We start from the raw sequence: 23474 nt of genomic DNA, 5'->3' as shown, positions 1-23474 counted from the left end.
AGATAAATACTTTATTCATCCCAGGCTGGGGAATTCTGGTGTAGCAGCAGCACGTTTCAAACAGCACACATCACACATCAAAAAATATATACAATATTTTTACAATAAATTTAAACAAAAAGGCAAGTAAGAAAGTTCTAAAAACCGGGAGCTGCTGCATCAGGCTGCCACCTTGAACGGCGCCAATTGAGTTTGCACATTATATAATAACTTAACAAAAAATGGATATTGTAAAGGGGGCTGTTTTATTGAATCCTAGTTTTACACTTGTGTGTTTTTAAAACAATGTTTACAAGTTTACAATTCATTTTAAAATCAACAATTCATTTTAAATTCCAGTCAATAATCAATTGATTAAAAATTGTAATGTTACTAAATGGTTTTATGAATCGGGGGGAAAAAGGATTTTCATTTTCTGGTGTACATTCAGGTCAAAGTCATAACTGGCTACTGTACATCTCTGCACGGCTGGACTTACCTTGTTCAAAGTCTTCTGTGTGTGAATTACCTGAAACAGAAAATAATATATACATCATCATCATCATCATCATCATCATTATCATCTTTATCATCATCATTAATATGGGTGCATTTACCGTTCCCCGCCACACGGCGGCGCCACTTCCCGCGGGGGACAGCCGAGCGCAGACCGCCACGCCTGTAGGCGGACCAGCAGCACGGTCGTAGCCAGTATCGTCAGACCAGACACGGGCTGCTACAGACAACAACAGTGACAGAAGAACCGAGCCCCGCATTTTTCTGTTTTGCAAAACCAGCGATGGGTGTCGTCTGAGCGGGTTGGACAGTAGCGCGCCGCACTATACCTCGGGGAAGTTCGATCCTCATGAAGGAGCTCCGTCCTGGCTGAGTTTGGGAGATGGGAGTACTCAACATTGCAGACCAGGTAAAAAAAAAGAAAGAAAGAAAGAAAGAAAGAAGATCGGCGCTGCCGTGTTCGCGCTGTGGCGCAGTCTATTTGCTGGGCGCGGATACCAACTGCGCTTGTGCGCAGCATACTACGTCTTTACCCGGCGAACGACTTGTTTTCGCATTTGGCTAAATGATGGTCGGTGTTAATTTAAGCGGATGCTGGTGTCATAAAGTTATAATTCCCTGCGTGAACGCGTACATTGTTGCCGCTCTTGTGCAGGAGGTCGTGCGCTGGGTCGGGGCCAGCTAGCTTAGTGCAGCTAGCGCTTAGCTGGTGCAGCTAGCGCTTAGCTAATGCAGCTAGCGCTTAGCTAATGCAGCTAGCGCTTAGCTAATGCAGCTAACGCTTAGCTAATGCAGCTAACGCTTAGCTAATGCAGCTAACGCTTAGCTAGCGCTTAGCTGGTGCAGCTATCGCTTAGCTGGTGCAGCTAGCGCTTAGCTAGTGCTGCTAGCTTAAAGCCCGTTCGGCTAGCTGACGTAAGTAGAAAGAGAGAGAGAGAGAGAGAGAGAGAGAGGGAGAGGGAGAGAGAGAGAGAGAGAGAGGGAGGGGGGGCTGTAGGCCTCAGTCTTGGCTGCGAGTATTTACTGGAAGGAAGCAAGAATCTCAATTATGCTACTTACATTGATCGCATTAAATGCCACATTCAACACCACGGTGTTATAGTAACACATTCACCGAATAGTTAGCGACTGAAGCGAGGATGTAATCTCTTGGGGGGGGGGGGGGGTGATTGGTCGTCGCCTTTTGGGATGAGCAACGTTCATATTTTTTATGCATCGTTATTGTGCAGTGGATGTAAAACCGGTGTTTGTTTGTTTTTCTTTCTCCCCCTCTTGCATTGCAGCCTCCTCTGGTCCAGGCCATCTTCAACCGTAATGCCGAAGAACTTCAACAATTATTGCACAAAAAGGAGGATGTCAATGCACTGGTACGTGTTCAAGAACATTGAGGTTACATGATAAAAACATGGTGGACTCGACCCCCCCCCCCCCCCCCCCCCCCCCCCACACACCACACACACACACACACACATACACACACTCTCATTTCAAACATGAGCATTATGTCTTTTTTTGTCTTTTTCTTTCCTCCTGTTGACTTTTTTATTTTTCTTTCTTATCCCACAGGACCAAGAGCGGCGTACGCCACTTCATGCTGCTGCCTGTGTGGGGGACGTCCATGTGATGGACCTCCTCATTGAATCAGGTAAGTGAGCTCCGTGTGTGTGCGTGTGTGTGATTGATGTCTGGCTGCGTGTTATCAACCTGATTATGGTTACACACACACGTCGGTTGACTTTTTTCAAAATGGTGGAAAAACGTGGAAAGCGGGAGGAGATCACGGATGATTTTTCAGCCCTGTAACATTTCGTTCATTCTCTGCGGCTCAGTAGCGCTACCTGCTGTGGCCAAGTCCTCGGGTTTAAAGGTTAAGCTTCGTGTTGTTGCTGTTGTTTTTGGCGCCGTTGTTTCCTGCGAGTGGGGGAGGGGCAGTTATAACTTACAGACGCGAAACCCGAGCTTTCCACCGGTTAAGGTGTAGACATGCACAGATTCCCCCGGTTACTATCTAAGTCTGTAAAACGGGGTACTACAACTCCGGGGTATTGCATTAACTGGAATATAATCTGGTTTTTAAACTGCATGTAAACTCACTGACTGTGCAGCGGTATTTCCTCTTCAGCTGCAACATCCACGCGACCCCTTTTAAATGTTTTTCTTTATTTTCCTATCCGCCAGGTGCCAGTGTTAATGCTAAAGACCACGTGTGGTTGACCCCACTGCACAGGGCAGCTGCTTCCAGGAACGAAGTAAGCCATAATCTCACATCCTCTTTTGCCATCGTCCTCTTTGACTCTGTTACTCTACACTCACCCACAGTGATTACAGAGCTCATTTGGATCTGTGCGCCCAAAAATATTCCCACACGACTGGAGGAGGAGACGCGGCAGCAAAACCGCAGAGATATGATGTATGCTGTAAAGGCTCCCTTGTAATTTCTTCCTTCTCCCCAGAGGGCAGTGGGTCTGCTGCTGAGGCGCGGAGCGGAGGCAAATGCACGGGACAAGTTCTGGCAGACGCCACTGCACGTGGCCGCTGCCAACCGCTCCACGCGCTGCGCAGAGGCCCTGGTCACCCAGCTGAGCAACCTGAACATGGCGGATCGCACGGGTAGAACTGCTCTGCACCACGCAGCTCAGAGTGGGTTCCAAGAGGTGAGATTTGAGTTATTTGCTTTCATTTTTTGAGAATTTGCATATGTAATATGAACTTGAAAGTTGTACATTAAACTTTTTTTGTTTACTTCTTACAGATGGTAAAGCTGTTGCTGAACAAAGGGGCCAACCTGAGTGCCATCGATAAGAAGGAGAGGCAGCCTATCCATTGTGCTGCTTACTTGGGTAAACAAGGTTGATTTTCTCAGCAGCGCCACACGCCACTCGATGTCATTGTTAAATAGGCGTAAAAAAAGAAGAAGCTCCTATTGTTCGTGGCCAGTTTTACTCCAAAGCAACATTGTGGCCAAGTCCTGAGGTCACAACTGTAAACACTGACGTGTTGTTGTTTGTTCTGTTTGTTTCCTGCAGGGCATGTGGATGTTGTGAAGTTGCTGCTGTCCCGCAGCGCAGACAAGAGCTGCAAGGACAAGCAGGGCTACACGCCTCTGCACGCCGCTGCTGCAAGTGGTCACATCGAAATTGTAAAGTACCTACTGAGGATAGGGGTGGAGGTGAGTGACGTTACATTTTCTTTCTTTTTTTAAATTAAATGTCAGAATCTTTAGCCAATTGTGTCTCATTTGTGGTTTTTGCCGACAGATTGATGAACCCAATGGCTTTGGAAACACTGCGCTTCACGTGGCCTGCTACATGGGACAGGAGGCGGTCGCTACGGAGCTGGTGAACCACGGAGCCAATGTGAACCAGCCCAACCGGTGCGGCTACACCCCTCTGCACCTGGCCGCCGTGTCCACCAACGGTGCCCTCTGTCTGGAGTTGCTGGTCAACAATGGGGCAGATGTCAACCAGCAGGTAAGATTGACCAATGACAAATTGGCTGAACAATTCACTCTGCTTGCCAATGAATTTATTCATGTCTTTTTTGTTTTATTAGTGTTAATTATATTTTCAGTTGACTTAAAAGTGTAGATATGAGTGCAATGCATGTTTTTGTTTGTCAAAGGTGAAGATCATGTAAACATAGATCAGTTTTTACACCACATTTTAAAGTGAAAATTTAAAGAAAAGTGTCCAATGTGATTCAATTAAATCAATTAAATAATTCAATCAACATTTGGGGGGTTTGACTGGAGAAAAAATGGTACATGTTTTGTATAAATATGCAAGGTTGGAAAATTAATCATACATGCGTTTATATGTGTGGAAAAGGGATGAGATGGAAAGCCTCATAATGCATTCAAGAATTTATATAAAATTGATTATTACAAATGTGTTGTCTTAACTATCTGTCAGGGAGAAATTCAAACAATGTCAATTTGCAGTTTTCTTCTAGTAATTAATATAGTGGTAAAGTGGGACCTGTTTCTTTACATGTATGTTGATTGGAGTTTTCCAGCTAAAGACAGTAAGAGAGGAAATGGCTACAGATTGCACTGCACAAAAATTCATGTGATGTGCATTATATCCACTTTTCTCACTCTTCAGTCTTAATTGTAAAATGCTGTGCTGCCAAACTGGCCTCATTCTCATGTGCATCAGTATTCTGGAGTCTGTCAAAAAGTCCTACTTACCAGGAAAGTATATCGAATTTCTGTACTATATTTAAAATGATTTTGTATTATTTTTTTACAGAGCAAAGAAGGGAAGAGCCCTCTGCACATGGCAGCCATTCACGGACGCTTCACACGCTCTCAGATCCTCATCCAAAACGGTAACGGCATCACGTGACTGAGAATAGTGTTGCTGCAGACTTCTCTCTCTCTCCCTCGCTCCTCCTCATGCGTCTTTGACTCACTCCCTCTTCCCTTGCCTTTTTTTCTGCCAGGTGGGGAAATCGATTGCGTGGATAAGTATGGCAATACTCCCCTCCACGTTGCTGCTAAGTATGGCCATGAACTGCTGATCAGCACTCTAATGACCAATGGAGCAGACACGGCCAGGTATTGAGACAAACCCTCCTCGTACATTAAAACTGTTGTTAAAGCAGGGTCACATTTAAAAAAGAAAATATTGACTGTTTTGTTTCTCCAGACGTGGGATCCATGGAATGTTCCCCTTGCACTTAGCTGTGCTGTACGGGTTTTCAGACTGTTGTCGCAAGTTACTCTCCTCAGGTTTGTGCCACGACTGTGTGTGTGTGTGTGTGTGTGTGTGTGTGTGTGTGTGTGTCCGCGTCCGCGTCCGCGTGCTCTGATTATTTCATCCTCTGTACTTTTGACATTTGAGGTTACCAACCAGCTGTTTCCCTGTGTACCCCACAGGTCAGCTGTATAGTATCGTTTCATCTATGAGTAAGGAGCACGTGCTATCGGCCGGGTTTGACATAAACACCCCTGACAACTTTGGGAGGACCTGTCTACACGCTGCTGCCTCCGGAGGGTAAGACGCGCACAATCTACTTCGGCACTTTGGAACATTAACGTGACCTAAAAACGTTAAGTCGTCACAGGTTTCGTCTGTAGCTCCAACATTATTTCCCCTTTTCCGTCTCCGCAGAAATGTTGAATGTCTGAACTTGCTCTTAAGTAGCGGTACCGACTTAAACAAGAGGGACATAATGGGAAGGTGAGTATTTTAATTTGAGATTTTTTGCTATAATTTCCTGATGCTGCTTTCTCTGGCAATGTAACACAAACAAGTCTCCTGAGTGGCTGTATTCTGTCCCCTTGTCTCCTCCCTGCAGGACACCGTTGCACTATGCAGCTGCTAATGGGAGGTACCAGTGCACTGTGACCCTGGTGAGCGCTGGCGCTGAGGTCAACGAGCCCGACCAGACGGGCTGTACTCCCCTGCACTACTCTGCCGCGTCCCAAGCCTTCAGCAGGTTGGAAAAACAGTTATTTTTCTATTTCTGAAACTGGAGAAGTGGCACAAGCCAACGATTTTTTTTCAAGTCTGGCAAAAATCAACGGAACAGGCTACTGGATTTCAAGAAATTATCAAAGGGCATTAGTAAATCAAATCCGATTCACTTCTGACCTAAAGAAAGTTTATTGAATCAATGAATTTCTTGTTTCTTACCAGAGTTGATCGTCATTTTTCTGGGAACCATCAGAACGATGAGGACGAGGCAAAGGAATCGTACTTGTGAGTTAATTTATTCCCGTCTTCTCTCCCCTGCATCTGCCCATAAAGAAATGTAACTAAGGCTTAAAATTTAATACATTGACCGTTTCTTTTTGTAAAACATTTCTGTCTGAAATATGCTTGTATTAATCTCCCCTCTACATTTTGTGTCTATCTATTCTTTTCTTTCTCAATAGCTGCTTGGAGCATCTTTTGGACAATGGTGCTGATCCATCGATGGTCAACTCAAAGGGTTACAGTGCTGTTCACTATGCAGCTTACCACGGCAACAAGCAGAACCTGGAGCTGGTGTGTTCACTTCACAACATAACTCTGACACTGATGTTTCTAAAGTCAATAATTTGTTTTTTAGTATCTAGAAAGATTATTGTTTCATATTATGTCCTATATATTTGTTGCCATAACCCTGGGTTTTAAGATGACCTCACTCGCCACTTCCTTTTAACTTATAGACCAAATAATAGTGACAGATTGACTAGTGAACTTTTGATGTACTGACTTCATTGACGAGTAATATTTATGAACATATATTTACATAATCATTGAAAACGTATCCTCTTTTCTTTCCATTCAATTGAATTACATCCAGTTTATATGTTGTTGTTTTTTTCTTTTCTTTTTTAGCTCCTGGAGATGTCCTTTAATGCACTAGGAGACATAGAGAGCAGCATTCCAGTCAGTCCGCTGCATCTTGCTGTGAGTTTTTCACGTTTAAAGAAAAGTTTGAACCAATGCTCGTCCCTGTACTTGTCTTTGATTGGTTTGTAGACGAGCGTGCGTCTGATGTCGGTGTGTTGTCAATTTGGCGGGAAGCCTTCTCCTCTCTCTCATATCCACTCAGAAAATAAGACAAAAATGTTGGCATTTTTTTCAAGTTGACTTTTTATTGTTTTGTCGGAAAGCTCAACTTCCTGTTATTAGTCAGAGAGTCTGAACCATCCAAAAAAATGTTTTGACACTGCTAACAGACCAAAGCTTGGTTCATTTCGATCCCGACCAAATTTCGGTCCATTGGTTTGGATCAAACAAGGTATGGCGTGAAAGCTCTGTAACCCTTTGGGTCGAGACCGACTGCAATCGGCTTCTTAATCTTGACTGATGCAAAGTTGTGACTTGACTTCCTGTGCCCCCCTCAGGCTGATAAAGGTCACTGGCAGGCGCTGCGTGTGCTGACTGAGACCGCGGCGTACGTGGACATGCAGGACGCCGCGGGCCGCTCTGTGCTCTACTTGGCCGCCCAGAAAGGCTACGCCCGCTGCGTGGAGGTGCTGCTGGCTCAGGGAGCCTCCTGTCTCCTCAACGACAACCGTCTCATGTGGACTCCAATTCACGTTGCAGGTAAATTGCTTTCTGCTGGAACATGTTCGAGTTGTTGCCCACTGTCTCTTGATTGCTCTCTTTCCCCGAGCAGAGTTGGTTTTCGTGTAAAATCTATACATGCATATTTTTTAAGTTCTTTGTTTCGCACCAGCTGCCAATGGTCACTCAGACTGCCTGCGCATGATGATTGATTATGGGGAGGACGGGGATCTCACCAACGTCGCAGACAAATTTGGCCAGTGAGTCCTTTTTTCCTTTGTGTCCTGATGTGTTGTTGCTTTGGTTTGTTCACTCCGCTTTGAGAAACTGATTCCCCAAAAGTTAATTTGACCAATGGGGCCGACAGTGAAAATACACTCCTTAATTATTGTTTCTGTCTCTCTTTTAGGACCTCGCTGATGCTCGCCGTTCAGGGAGGTCACACTGATTGTGTCCACTTCCTGTTGGAGAAGGGTGCCTTGCCAGATGCCATGGACAAGAGGGGCAGCACAGCTTTGCACAGAGGGGTAAGTCTGCAAGCCGCTGCGTGCGGCTAATGTATTTCACTTTCATTTGTGTACGAACACAGCCTAAAATAAGTTGTCATGTCACCCTGTCATAAAACGGTAAATGAGAAATGATGGCGAAATATAGACTCATCTTAGATTACAGGTCAACACAAATAAAATATTCTTTGAATAACGTCTTTAATCGAGTAATAGGCTCAGTTCTTGTCCAGGAAAGTAACTTATGTCTATTTGATATTGTTGTGATTCATCACTATTTGTAATAGCCTGGCGTAGTCAGACTAATAATCAAATTACGTATTAGTCTGGGACCTCTCGGTTCATTTCTGATTTTCCAACAGGCGTTACCAAAAGACTCAGACGAATCATGTGACGTCTGTTTAGTGACGTGAAACTGTGATGATGATTCCACAATGTCTGTGAACCAGTGTTTTGGAATTTTTTTAATTTGAAAATATCGGGTACTTTAAGTCAAATGCTCGCTCATCAGTGGCAGCCATCTTGGTTGTTTACAAAAGTCGATTCCGTCCGCGTTGTGGTATAAACCCCGTCCATTGTCAGCTAATTGGTTGTTATTGGAGCGGCAAATATTTTGCCTGAGGGAAACTTCCCAATGGAGGAGATCCAGACCGTCAATCTGGTAAAGCAAATTTAAAATGAGCTCCCAGAATTCATCTCAGTCCCAAGCTAGAATTATAATGCATAACAAAGAAATATTGAGATTATTTCTAAATAAAGGAAGTTATTGTCACAGTTAAGTCAGTTTTTTTTCTTCATCACACTGCTGCTCTTTGTCCAGGCGGTGTTGGGGCACGACGACTGTGTGACGGCGCTGCTGGAGCACAAAGCCTCTGCACTGTGTAAGGACACCCAGGGTCGGACACCGCTGCACTACGCCGCATCCAGAGGCCACACGGAGATCCTGGCCAGTCTGGTGCAGGGCGCCATGGCAACTGACCCGCAAGATAAACTGCTGGACAACAAACAATACACCCCGTTACACTGGGCTGCTTACAAAGGTTTGATCAACTTAAAAGTGGCTAAACCGTAAATTGCAGTTAATCCCTGTAACATCTGTTGTGTTTGTGTAATGCTGAGTGTGTTTTGTTCTCAGGGCATGAAGACTGTTTGGAGGTTTTACTTGAATTTAAAACATTTATCCACGAAGAGGGAAACCCTTTCACCCCCCTGCACTGTGCTCTGTGAGTATTCACTCGATGACCATCTTGTGCGTCGGGGTTTAGATGGAAATCGACATTTTGTTAACTCGGCCGTCTGTTGCTTGTAGGATGAATGGCCACAGCGGCGCTGCAGAGAGACTTCTGGAATGTGCCGGGGTCCAGATGATTAACACCAGAGATGCCAAAGGAAGGTGAGACTGCAAAACAAAAAGAAGAAATAAATCAACATCAACACCCTAAAGATTTTGGGAGACACTAGAGGTACAGCATTCACACAGTGGGGACTGTTTCTGTATGTGCCCGTAGGACCCCGCTGCACGCTGCTGCGTTTGCAGAGGATGTCGCAGGACTTCAGTTGGTGCTTCGCCACGGCGCAGAGATCAACGCGGTTGACACAAGTGGACGCTCTGCACTGATGGTGGCTGCTGACAAGGGCCACAGCGGCACTGTGGGTAAGGGTCAAACCTATTATACAAAGCTGTATATCACACACGTGTATCGTGCATCCCATCTGACAAAAATTGCTTTATCAGGACAAGTGTAGTCACAGGAACTAAATGTCTTGTGTCTTGGTGTCGTCCAGCCATCCTCCTTCACCGGGCCAAGGCCGACCTGACACTGCTTGATGACAACAGGAACACTGCCCTGCACTTGGCCTGCAGCAAGGTACGCACAGCAATTATTATAAAACTAAAAAATTCTTAAAAATAGGAGTCCTTATGCAAGTACAGTTTCCTTAAAATGAGCCAAAGAAGCGTGATGAGGTTCACTTTTCATCAATGCCAAGAAACTCCCCCAGACAGAAGAGCTTGTGTATTTTTTGTTTCTCCTCACTCTGGTCTTGTTTTGTCCCTCAGGCTCATGAGATGTGTGCCCTGCTGATTCTGGGAGAGATCCACAGTCCGACACTCATAAACGCCACCAACAGTGCTCTGCAAATGTGAGAACCGTAACATTTCTGGCCAAGTCAATATCGCTTTCTTTTTCCGTTATTTTTTTTTTTTTTTTTGTCTGATATTTTTGACAAAGTTTAGGCCCATTGAAATACAGGGAATGTTTGTCCTTGTGTTTTTGTTTCTTTGTATAAGTAATAATTGAGGTATTGTGTAGAGTCCGACGATATATTGGTTGTCCGATTATATTGTCATATTGGTATCAGCGCTTATGTTTACCTTTATTAAATAATTTATTGTACAGAATAAACAATGCGGGGGGGGGGGGGGGCATTATGTTTAACATTTTACGTAAAATATATGGTTTATTTCCTTAATTCCAGTTCTATACATTTGGTTGAATTTGTGTTTTCCCTGTATTTATAGTTATTTATGATAAAGTTTATGGTTAAACTAAAATATCAATCCTGTCGTTGTCGTTTGATAACCACATCTTAGCAATCATTGACAGATTTAAAAATATATATATATATATATAAATATATATATATATTTTATATATATATATATATATATATAATATATATTTTTATATATATATATATATATATATTTTTTTTAATATATATATATATATATATCTCGGCCGATGTATCGTATCTTGTACTCCTTAATATCAATATTTTTGTATTGGCCCCCGAGAATCCATAATCGATCGGGCTCTTGCATTTTTGCATTCTTTTATTTGTTTGCACTACAGTGGTACTTGTCCCCAGTTGTAAATAAGGTGTGGATCAGTTTTCCATCTCTCACACCTTCCCACCTGCTCTCCTGCAGGCCCCTCCATCTTGCAGCACGTAACGGCCTGGCGACGGTGGTGCAGGCACTGCTGAGTAGAGGAGCCACTGTGCTGGCTGTGGATGAGGAAGGTGAGGCACTCCTAGATAAAATGTTGATCCATCCATATTGATTCCTGATATTTGGAACCGATATACGTTTTTGACGTGGAAATGGAGAATAACGCAAAACACTGACATGTCTACGTGAATACGCCCTAGTATCCAGGTTTTTTTATTAATTTGTCCACCACATTTATATCAATGGAGGAAGGAAAACTCAGTGAAATATAGTTCCGCTCCAACGGCTCCACAGTCTGCAGCCTCCAAAGTGATCACACAGCTGAATTAACAAATCTAAGTTAATCTTAATAAAACAACCTTCGTGAAAGCAGGATTTATTGCAGCACTGTTGCACTAAATTACAAGTTTACATAACTTTGGCAGTTTATTATCACGTGTATGCACGGGCTGCAAAGTGCCCGGCTGGAAATTATCTGTTGCTCTCGTTGCAGTTCTTACCTGGAACAGCATTTGCGCCTGGAAACGGCAGAATAATTCTCTGTGGATTCGTTAAAAAGTTAAATGTGCTTTACACCATTTTAAGCAGTATGTGGTTGTTGTCACTCAGGCCACACCCCAGCTTTGGCCTGTGCTCCCAACAAGGACGTGGCTGACTGCCTGGCTCTGATCCTCTCTACCATGAAGCCTTTCCCCCAGCGGGACCCTTCCTCCTGCTCCTGCTCCTCTCCCGCCGTCTCCCCGTCCCCGGGTCTCAACTTGCTGAAGCACTGCGGCATCACCGCCGCCTGCGCCCCCCTGCCCAGCAACGGCCTCCACAACGGCTTCGTCAAAGACCGCCACGGCGCGCCAGTCGGCCTGGACGGGTGTCTGTCTGAGTGAGGTGACGCGCAAACCCACCCTACCCCCCCTACCCCTCAGTCAGCTGCTAGCACCATCATCACCACCAGGGGGCGACTCCCTTTAACATGGCCCAGAGGACCAGGAGAGCACCCACCCACATGTCTGTTCTCTCTGTGTGTGAGTGTGTTTGTGAGTCAGTGTGTGTGCGTGCGTGAGTGTTTGGTCTTCTCTTGAGGTGCAGTCAAACCTAATATGCAATTAGATCCCATTCCTCCATCTCCTCGTAGAGCTTAACACGTAGAGGCAACTTGCTCTACAAGGTCACTCGGATGAAAAAGCGTGGTGTCCGAAAAAACAAACACGAGCAATCTGGCCAATCTCTAAATCATTTAACCCTTTAAAAACCATGGTGACATAATTATATAACCCACCGTCTTTAAGAGCATGGAAATCTCTGTATCCTCCACTTTGTCTTTTTAATCTGCATATCATTCAGTATGAAAAAACAAAAAAATCATATCATGTTGAATCAGTTTTGGTGACCTTGTAGAGGAACGTACAGCCTTCCCAAAAGAATGATCAAAGAGTTTCTTTGTTTTTGTTTTTTTGGTGATTTATTATAATTATGATTATTTTTCCTTCTTCTCTTTTGTTTTTAATTGTCCGTTAGCGTAGATTTTTATGAAGGAACCACACAAGGGAAAATCTAAAAAAATGTTTTGCTTAAAGAGTGCAATGCTTGTGTACTTACAGTACAATCCGAAAATTTGGAAAAGGGTCGCAATAGATGTTGATTCCATAGCGTACTTTTAAAACGTACGGCCTAGAATTGTTATTGTTTTTGGCATTATAAGATAAATTTGGTAATGCTGCTGAAATACATTAGCATGTGTCTCCTTCCAAAGGAGAGCCGCGTTCGGGTTCAGCGTTGTCAACGTCGACTTGTTTCTCGATGCCGACACTTGTTTTAAAGATGCTAAAAAAAGAAAAAAGTGTTTGTTTAAGCTAGAATGTTTCTAAGCATATAAGTTATGACCAAAGTTGATCAACACTACTATGGCTATAAATTATTTATTTGAGATGAACTGTACTGTATAGAGAAAGTCAATAGATCTTGATATACCTCGTCAAACTCGTTTAGCAGCTGCTTCATCTTCACCCAGGGTCCGTAGGCCGAATGTTCTCATGTTTTTTTTGTTGGTTTTTTTCAGCTTTTTTTCTTCGTAGGACAGGAGAACTACTGTAGGATAGTGAATGACTGAGGCCTTGTTTATTTCTAGATGAAGGCTTTACTAGTAATATCTGCCAACAACACCTCATCAAAGCATCATATATCTGAGCACATAAATGAACAAGCCATTTCAATTTATTTCCCATCTCTTTAACAGTGTTTTTTATTTTTTTGGGAAGAGATTTCAGAACTCGAATAGGCCTAATGAATCGAAAAGCGAGCAATTGTTTTGCTAATGAGGTTTTTGTTTTGTTTTTGTTGCATCGTTGTTGTTGTGTTTCTGAAGTTGAACCGACCATCGGCGTTGTTGTTTCACAAGTTATTTCTTGGAGCTGGTGAACTAGTCTTAAACATCTAATAGCGTATATCTCAGCTTCTCGTGGTCAACTCTGATCAATTATTATAACTGAAAGATTTCTTTTTTAAAAACGAGTAAGTCTGCTATTTATATTGGGCAGTTTTCAAGCAATATTTTCTTTTGGCCTTTAATTTTTATTTTTTTTTTCGTTATTGAATAGACAATCACTGTCACAAGGGCTTTTGTTTCCCTGGAATGTGTTTAGATGTTTTCCTTTTTCTTCCTTTTTTTTGTTATTATTATTATTATTACATGGAAAAAAATGACTAAAGACTAAACGAATGGCTCTGTGTGCGCCGGGCATTTTACTGTCACAGTGTCAACGCGAATGCACTGGACTGCCTTTACGGCATCTCATGAAATGCCTTTTTTTGACCCATGCCTTTCCATAAAAAACGCATCATTTCAGTTGGATCGCAATTAATGACGGAGTGTGACGAGCCCTGAGACTTGGATTATCTTTCCTGCCACATTCGATAGCAAACAACATTGAACCACGGTCGAATCATAAGTATCTAGTGGGAAGAGAGAAAAAAAAAACATTGCCCAGCATATCTTTAATATGTAACGGCATTATTATCAAAATGACCAGGGGTGTCGATATCCCTTCATGTTAGCAAATAGGGCTGAGAGGAAGACGGGGGGAGGGATCTTTGCTTAGGTCAATACTTGTCTAGATTTCAGGAATAGCAGAAATCCAAATATGTGCTTTGTTATTGTTTTATGGGTATTAATTTTGTCGTCTCCTCATCCCCATTTCTGGTACTAAGCATACTAAAGATGATTGTATCGGACCACTAGAGCTGTTTGTGACTTTCAGATGTTCTATCTATGCTATTTGTTTTGTCCTCCAAACCATCTGCTGGTGGTTCGATTACACTTAGTAAGATTGTTCTTTGTCATTGGCGTGATAACTTCATAATCCACTGGGTTGATGAGGTGGCACAATTGCACACATTAGTTGACTGGATGAGAGACGAGGACCTAGACTAGGCAATGTCGTTTGAAAAAAGAAAAAAAACCGGAGAAAGTCTTTGACGTTATTTTTTACTTTGTTGTTTCACAGCGTTAATTTCTCGAATCAGTGTAGTCGGCATTTCAATTGAACTCCATAACTTCACTGGAATGCATTAATTGGTGAATCCCAGCCTCGATCAATTTCTAATTTACACGGTTATATTATTGTTAATAATAGGGATAGCTGCATAATTATTATTCTTCTTCTTTTTGTAATCTCAGGATCTGTGCTGAAGCCGCAGGCAGAAATTGTACTATTCCATCAGATCTCAGCAGGATGATTATGTCTACATTTTTTTAATTTTTTTAATGGGATGTTCCATAATTTAATTCCCTTTCTTTTTTTTCTTCTTTTTTTCCCTAATCCCACAGCACTTAATTAGATAGTGAAGCGCGCACTTTAGTACATTCAGGTTCTAAGTGTGCAAAGGATGTATGTACTTGTGTTTACATGCATGTGTGTTGCTGCTGAATACAGGAAGGTGGGGGGGGGGGTGCAAAAAGACAAGCAAAGGCTGCAACAAAATTGTACACTCTTATCAATGCATTATATTTAAAACAGGAGAGAAAAAAAAGCCAAGTGTCTCTAAGCACTTCGGGACAGTGTCCACTGCCCACTGACTTCTTTGTGTGTGTGATATCTATCTTTTGGGGGGCGAACCGGCCCGACACAAAGTGACGAGGTTGCATTACTACCCAGCCTACTGTTCACAATACAGACTCTGGCCTAAGTCACTTCCAAAGTCAGTCCAGTGATTCAACAGACACCTCAGGCAGGCTCCTCGAAATCCTCCACATACTCCCTCTGCCTCGCGTCAGTGCTGCTCAGGCAGGGATTTATTGTTATTATTATAATTATTATTATTTTCTTCTTCTCTCTTGTCACGTCGTTATCTGACCAGTAAACGGAGCCGTTGTCCCTCGCAACTATTCAAGTTGTACCTGAATCCTTTTTTGTCGTATCACAGTATTTTTTCTTTTTCATTTTCTTTTTTTTTTTTTTTTAATCTGTGTGTACCAGTGATATCTGACTGATTGTGCATGGAGCTAGATCACAATTTTGATATATCTATATATATATATATAGTTGACGATTAAATTACAAATGGAGCATATACAATATATCTGGAGTCGGAAAGCAATGAAAGGTCCAATTGTAGCAATAGAGCGTGTGTGTGTATTAAAAGAAAGAAAGTGTGCAGCACAAATATTGCACTGCCATCCATTTTAGGCCAATTCAGCAAATCATAGCATAAATGCCAATGGAAGATTTTTAAAATGCGGGTTGGATGTTATAATCTTTGGTCACAATTGAGGCCTGTTTTGCCAAAACGTGGCGAGAGGGAGGGAGGGGGGGGCGAGGGGAGTGACAACCTCTCGGTAAAGCAGCAATGGATTTATGCATATGTTTCAAAGCAGTTTACAGTCTGACCATCAAAAATCTGAGCCATGAATTTTTTTCTGACTGAAATGAATGTAGGGTCAGTTTAGAGCAGGACAATTTTCTTTTTTTCTCCCGACTTTAAACTGTTGCTCTTCATTTGTCTTGTGTAGATGTAATTATACAGGTAGCATGTCATGACCTATTCTCTACATAATATACAGCGTGTGTGTGTGTGTGTCAGTAGTCTTCCTGCATTAAGGGTCTGAATGGGGGCTTTTTTTTAAAAAAATATATTGTTGGAGTATAGGCCTGCTGCTGTCGTCTAATCTCACCACTCTTCTTTCTCTATACATACATTTGTGTGGAGTGTAGCCTACGAGGTAAAAAAACACAGAGGACATTCACAATCATCCATTCCATTGAGACTGCCTTAGAGTACAGTAAACCAAGAGGGACAAAAAAAAGGGTCTGCGGTAGATAAGATCACACACACTCGTAAATAGCCTATATTTGACACAAAAAAAATGCACCTAAGCTAATACACCCATTTAGTGCCATAGAAAACCTTTATTTGCCTTTAGACATGAATCATTTTTACTTGGTCCGTAACGTATTCAGAAGTCGGAAGCAGGATTATTACAACTTTGTGTTTTTGGAGCTGCATGTCCTTTTTTTTTCGCCGCCAGTTGTGTTAGATCAAAAGAGGGAGAAAAAAAACGATAGATATTTGCATGGGATATTAGTAAATTAAGTATTAGGTTTATAAAAATTTGGTGTTGGTAGGAGTGTATTTTATAATTGGGACATTTCTTTTTGGGAGAATATAGTTAGTTTTGGTATTTGGCAAAGCAATCCCTTGGTTGTGTGTTTTGTTTTAGCAAGTCGGTTTATGACGTCTGTGTGTGTGTGTGTGTGTGTGTGTGTGTGTGTGAGTGTTACCAGGAAAAAGAAAGAACGAAAGAAAAAGAAACAGTTTTTGATGTCCAAAAAAAAAAACATAAGCATGGTTAATACATTATAGAATTGATTTGCCTCAACGGATGTCTTGGTTCTTACTTGAAGTAAAATCGGCAAATTTTCAATTCAACTCTGATCCACTGTTTGAAGCCTTTTGCCTTAAAAAGCTGAAAAAATGGAAAACGATACCTGGCAGATCCATAAGCCTCATCGCCCGTAGAGTTATGCTACTTGGTTGGATTTTTTTTGTTGTTGTTGCCTAAATTGTGGTCCCACAGAGATCTGCGGGTGTCCAGAAGCACACAAATCAATTTTTGCGGTAGCACATCGCTCGAGGTTGCCACATTGCAGAGATTGTTTTTTTCCGGAGAGGTTAGGATATCGCCATATTTGCCACTGTGAAAGAAAATGAATTCAGAATTCACTTGTTAAACAATCAAAGTTTGGCTTTCTCTTGTTCCCCAGAGCCGAATGACACTTTTGGGGGACAAAAGTGGTGTACCTCAAAAAAAAATTAAAAATCTTGAGATTGGAATAAAAGGAAATCGACACGGGAAGAAAAGAAAAAAACATCTTGTACAGCTATGCTAACAAAGAGTTTAACTTTTGTCGTCCATCTTGTCGTGGATTTAGTGTAATTCTGCTTGAACCAGCCTAAAAATCGGAGACGTGTATCTACGCGGGGGCGTCGGATTAGTGTCGGCAGACGTCTCTCGTGTTTTCCTACCTGCCGACGGCGCAGCCAACAACTGCTCCTGGTACTTTTTATTGGACCTGCAGTTTTACCTCATCACCACCGATCTCTTTTTTGTGTGTGACGCCGCTGACATTGATCCTCTGTGATTTTCCTCCTCCTCGCATTTCCCTGATGCCAGTCGTGTAGATTTCTCTCTTAAAGTGTGCGTGTGAGTAACTTTTCAATATATGCATGTCAAAAACAGAAACGTGCACAATTCCCTTGGGGGGGGGGGGGGTTCTTTTTTTCTACTCGTCACAACCAAACGGATGCGTCTGTTATCCGGTGCAGGTCGTGTGGGGTGAAGGGTCACGCTCTGATTCAAAGGGAGGAAAAATGAAGGTAGCTATAAAAACTTTACCTCTATAAGTCAAAACAATAAGATTTTTTTTTTTACTGTATGACTAACACTAGTTTGACCACTCTCACCTGCCTGAACACTTGGTTATGAATTTTTCTTCCCCCCCTCCCTCCCTCCCTCCCACCAATAGGACCTGTGTAATATTGAGCACAGTGGTGGCATGGTGCCTTTTATTTGTTACTACCGAAAGGTACGGTCTTCCATTTGTACTTTCCAGAAGCCTTATAGTGGGAGAAAGGAAAAAAAGATATTCCTCTGAACATACGCGACTCCAGTGCATAGAATCATCCGCCCTCTTGAGCATGATCTTATCTCAAACCCCCCTTATGTGATCTGACTTTACTAAAAACAAACTTAGTTGTTACTCTCCTTCTGTATTTGTCTGGATTTCATGAGGCTTTTTCTAGCGTCAGCTCCCTTTTTCTAGGGGGGGTGACGGAATAAATTGCACACACGCTACTATGCGATGCAGTTTCACACATTGAAGAAGAAAGACGGACGGATATCAGTTGTACCGAAAGCACAAATCCAAAGAAGGCACCTCCCGGGCTTCGTTTGGCGTCCCGACAACACCGAAGGAGATAAAAAGGAGCCTAGTGACCAAAATCTTTTTAGGGCAAAGACGTTGAGGGGTGAAAACATGGGACTCCGGAAAACACGAGGACTGATTGTCAGTAAAAAAAACCAGTAGACATTGAACTGTAGAAAGACCGTTAGTCGGGAGCTTCTTTCGTGACTGTTGTCCGCGACTCTGGTGTCACTTCACAAACGGACGCGGCGGCGGCGCCGCCTGCGTCTCCAGATCAAGTTTTTAAGGCAAACTGTCGTGACTGTCGTTGCAAAGTGATCGTGGCAGGTTGTTTTGTATTATTATTATTATAATTTTTCTTAGGGTTAGACTGACCACGAAGTAGGGTTGCAGTAGTAGTTAGCCGCGTGCAGTGTTAATAACCGTGTGATCATAACTATAGACGTGAGTGACGTAACATTTCTGTTGTCTCGACTACGACATTAAGGCATGACTCATCTTCTCAAGCTGACCTCGTTTTTGAAATGAGACAAAAGATATTTAAAAAAAAAAAAGTGCAATAACCTTGTGTTTTTTTTACCATTGCTTCCTCGGTTGTAAAAGAAAAAAAAATATTATTTAATATGCCCTTCCTGTTGACACCAAAAGTCACTTGTCTGTAGCAAATGTAGGAATTTCAAGTGGTCCTCTTGTTTGCGACTCGGTGGAGTGAGTGATGTTTCCGTTCTGAAAACTGTGATCAATATCCAACTTTTAAAAAAAAAAAAGAAAAAAAAGCTGCCTGCTCTCAGAACGGTTGGTGCACAAGTTACCCGATTAGGATTTGAGTAGATGCGGGTTATTATTGTTTTCTTTTCTTTTTATTCTCCTTCTGATAGATGGGACTTTTGACGGTATTGTAGTTTGGAACTTTATGGTTTCTAGCCGCCGGTAGACATGTTCATTTGCATGTGTAGATGTGTTATATGCATCCTCTTCCTCCTCGAGTGAAACGTTTTTCCTCCCAAAAATATTTAGACCTGCTGTCAGTGACGTGTGCGCGTAAAAGGAAAAAAAAAAAAAAAATGAAATGCCTTATATTTGTTTTTCATTGTTCAAGCATTAAGGGGTTCCTCTTTGCGTGTGTCCCCCCTCTCTTTTCAAGCGTGTAGCCTAAATCTTGTACAGCAAAGAGACTCGTGAGATTTCTATCTACTGAATTAATAGCCTGTGGTTTTTCCGAAAAAATGTTGTTACCTGGAGGTTTCCTGTGATTGTGGTTTTTTAGAGAAACATTCCCCTTTTTGAAAGTGCCGTTTGTTTTCACCAGCAGAAAATGTGGAATTTGATTATTTTTGGGGGGGAGGGAGGGAGGGAGGGGGGGAATGTATTTACACAAAGGAAACAAAATTGTTCACAACACTTTTCAGGTGTTTTTCCAGTTGAAACCTGTTGAACTGAATGACACAATAAGTATTTGTGCAGGTTGAAAATAAGGCAGCGAACTTCTGGCTGAGCACCTTATCGACTCCCTCCCTCTGCGAGCCCCCCCCCCCCCATGACGGGGAAGTAGTCTCACGTCAAAAGCTTGATTATTCTAAAGCAGAGCCATATCGCAGAATTTCGCCCATTAGGAGCCCCACCCCCCCTTTGAATGTGCTATTAGGAATAGCCTACTGTAGAAAGGATGTGTACTTCTTTGCATGGTGCTGTGACGTTTTAGGCGTTGGTCGTCCCTTTTCATGTTTTTACGTTTAGTCCGCTTCACTGTAGATGTTGTTACCCCCCCCCCTTCATTGCAACTCACAAGCTGTTAACAATCCTCTCACAACTGGACTTGCAGCAGGCGTCAATTTGCGGCTGGTGCAGCCTTAATTCATCACAAATTTTAAAAAGATGATAGATAATGGCTTGCCTGTTTTACGTTGAGTGGCTTATCTGGGGAAACACAAAAGAGCGAGTTCCTCATTATGAGCAGCAGGACTCTGAATCAGGGCATGTGATGAGTTACAATCAAATAGTTTCACAGTGCACCTTCACACACACACACACACACACACACACACACACACACACAAATAAATGACTGAAAAAAAACAAATTATTTAAACTTTTTTTTTTTATAAGAAAAAGTTGGTTTGTCCACCCAACATTCCAAATTTGATTTCATTACCCACCGTCCCCCTGTCCCGCTGATTTGAGGAAATCTCCCCCCCCCCCCCCCCCCCCATTTCTGCTTTGCTGGTGAATGAAGTGGGCGTGTGTGTGTGTGTGTGTGTGTCAATGACAGGGTTCCCTATTTAGCCTAACGCTGATTACCTCATTTACAAATCTGCAAATATACTACTCTACTGTGTCGAAAAGGAGTCAATGCCATCACCAGCAGCGTGGTCTCGAGACCAGTGATGACGACAGGACCAAGGGAGTTACTCTGTTGAAATTAGTTTTAAAAACCAAGACCACTCTGGAAAAATAGGGTAAAGACACAATTACTTTTTGGTGTTTTTGTTTTTTTTTAAGGCCGAGTGGGGCCTCTCTAAGATTTCTTCAGTTGGTGAACAGCTGCTACCCAGGTCAACATCAGGCGCCATCAGGACAAAGCTGCAGGTACAAATTTGAGGTGCCATCACAATATTTGATGGTTAAAAACCAATAATTTACAGTGTGTGCAAAAGTGGGAAAATCTTTAAAATGTAAGTCGTCACACTCTGCTCCTGAAAACGTTGACCGGGGAGTAGCAGCTGTCGGCAGTAGCATGGTTCCTGGAAGTCGAGCCGGCCGACGCTTGGTTGTATCTCCATGATTATTTAAGTGAACGATCATGTTGGCATCACTTGCTGTTTTTTTTTTCCGTAGCATTTCTCCTACCTCCTTGTTTTTGCAGGCTTGAGTATTTGTTTTGTCTCTCCACCTGTTCTGACTTTTTAAAAGAAGAAGTGCATCACAGTACGGGAAAATACAGATTTATCATAAGCAATGGTAGTTATACTAACAACAACAACAAAAAAAAGGTGTGCTTGGTTGTGCTGTGTGTGTGTGTATGTGTGTGTATATGTCTTATTTGACGTTGAGAAAAAAATAATATTTATGAGAAGCATTTATACGACGAAATACCACTGGAATGTGAAGCCAGACAATGTTAAGATGCAGATTATGATGATAGTCTATCCCCTTTAACATTCAGTGGCGAATGATCAGAGGAATCATCTTTTAGAAAATGAATAACCATGCATTGGCTTTTTTTTTTTTCCTTATCCTTTTTTTTTCCTTTTTTCCAAACATGTATTTCTTTGGTTTCATCTTGTGCGTACATACTTCCCCGTCTCGCTGTCTATTAGACACGATTTCAACGTTTACAGCTTCGTTCTGGCTCAGCCATTTAAATCGCCCCTGCAGTCGTAATGACACCACCGGTACCATGGGTCATCACGAGGAAGACGGGCAAAGGTGGATTTGTAACTCTTGTGTGCGAGGGGGAGATTGAGCCCCTCGAGCCGTATGCCTTTGAATCTATCTGTCCACTCTGAACCAAATTCTGCTTCACAGTCTCCACTCTGCTGTCCCCCCGACATTTTACATTCAGTTTGACGACGAGGGGTACAGGACGAAGTGAAAGGTTTGAGGTTTTACTCCCCCTCCCCACCCACTCAATCCTCCATCCTCAGCCCACCTTTTGCTTTCTCCAGGACTGGACCACGCCCCCATCACTCCCACCACTCCCATCACTCTCTCACCCTAAACCTCAAGCCATTCATTCTTCTGTTTTGGTTTATACATTTTTTTTGATTCATTTTTTTTTCCGACAATGCAATCCTGAAAGCACTTTGCCTTGTTATTCCTTCGTGTGAACATGTGAATGATGATTTGTTACAGGAAAAAAAATGTTAAATATGTAAAAGATCATTCACTGTTTTGGAAAAACCTGCATCTGTCTTTCTGACGTTAAAAGAAAAAAAAGAGAAAAAAAATCAACAACAACAACAACAATTTAGTGACATTAAACCTGAATCTATTTTATAAAATGTTTGCTGCAGCCAATTGGTCTTGTCATTCAGTATTGTGGCTTAGGGTTGTTTGTGTTCAATAAAGTGCTATTGCTAAATATTTTCCTGTGTCTGGAGTTACTTTGCCAATTAATTCATGTTTTGGGTCACAACCGGTACGTCTCATTCATGCTTTTGTCCGAAATTCAATATGTAGAATTCACTGGAATACATAGCAAAAAAATAATTGAATAACTTGGATTGTCAGAAAACTTTGAATGAATTACTCTCATGTTACATCTATTTTTTTTAATGGTAGTGAGCAACAACATCTTCCTTTCAGTTTTTAGAGCAGCTTTTTCTTTTCTCTTTTTACACCAGAGTCTTGCTTGTGGCCGGTTCTCGAGCAGTCATCATGGAGGAATCTCGCTGAAGAGAACTTCTGGATGTCAATGTGCAGCGTCCTGATGAAACAACAGAAACTTCAATGAGTCTCATGAGCGCCTCTGCTTTGTAAACTATCCGTCCTGCTGAGGAGCTGAACCTCCCTCTGATCAACATCTGGACTGTTCAGGGTAGAAACAGCAGCGCCCTGATAGAGGGATGTAACGCAGACATCACTATTACAAATGAATGTGTTTTGGGGAGAAAAAAAGAGTAGGTACATGTTTTTTGCCCATTTCCTAAAGAAAATAAATATGTAAACTTTTGCTTTTCAATCTATGGACAATTAATGGTCATCAGTTTTGGTAAGTAGTGTACTGTACTGCAACGATGGCAAATGTTTAATAGTTTGAGATTTTCCAATGTGAGATTTTTCTGCTTTTCTGTGTTTAATAGCGTTGCAAATTAAGAAAAATGATTTTGTTTTGGATTCTGTCCAAAAAAGCAATTTGAGGATGAAATATTGGCCAGTGTGAAAACGTGAAAGGTGATGTTTCAGCATTTTCCGTAATTGATTACTTCATACAAATCCTTTGAATAAGTATTTTGATTATATATTATTATATTTTATATAATTATATATTATAGTACAATATATCTTATCATTAAATTACGAATAAGTCGATTTTTGATTATTTCTGATTGTGATAAGTTGCTTCCCACCGCAGACTCTAGACGGACCAATCAAAAAGCGC

The 23474-nt window shown here is 42.1% G+C and overlaps 1 protein-coding gene across 3 annotated transcripts; it reads left to right on the top strand.

Moving 5' to 3' along the window:
- Window positions 1-726: 726 nt before the first annotated feature.
- On the top strand, window positions 727-23320 carry ankrd52a (ankyrin repeat domain 52a). 3 transcript variants are annotated; one of them, XM_035645655.2, is made up of 29 exons: window positions 727-904; window positions 1779-1862; window positions 2062-2140; window positions 2674-2744; window positions 2949-3149; window positions 3248-3335; window positions 3522-3664; window positions 3753-3965; window positions 4746-4824; window positions 4939-5053; window positions 5145-5227; window positions 5375-5492; window positions 5610-5678; window positions 5797-5937; window positions 6138-6200; window positions 6377-6488; window positions 6825-6896; window positions 7337-7538; window positions 7675-7759; window positions 7909-8026; window positions 8826-9045; window positions 9141-9228; window positions 9315-9398; window positions 9514-9659; window positions 9791-9873; window positions 10065-10147; window positions 10938-11029; window positions 11568-11840; window positions 22717-23320. In XM_035645655.2, exons 1-28 carry the CDS (start codon window positions 878-880, stop codon window positions 11837-11839), a joined length of 3231 nt encoding a protein of 1076 aa, XP_035501548.1. In that variant the 5' UTR covers window positions 727-877; the 3' UTR covers window position 11840; window positions 22717-23320. The 3 variants fall into 3 exon arrangements, with proteins under 3 accessions (XP_035501548.1, XP_035501547.1, XP_035501546.1); XM_035645654.2 differs by having other exon boundaries at window positions 728-904; window positions 7672-7759; window positions 22717-23318; XM_035645653.2 differs by lacking the exon at window positions 22717-23320 and having other exon boundaries at window positions 728-904; window positions 7672-7759; window positions 11568-22456.
- The last annotated feature ends 154 nt before the right edge of the window (window positions 23321-23474 follow it).

This window comes from Scophthalmus maximus, chromosome 3 (genome assembly GCF_022379125.1).
Source record: "Scophthalmus maximus strain ysfricsl-2021 chromosome 3, ASM2237912v1, whole genome shotgun sequence".
NCBI lineage: Eukaryota > Metazoa > Chordata > Actinopteri > Pleuronectiformes > Scophthalmidae > Scophthalmus > Scophthalmus maximus.
Note: the sequence above shows the minus strand (reverse complement) of the source record. Positions and strands in the feature narration are given on the sequence as shown.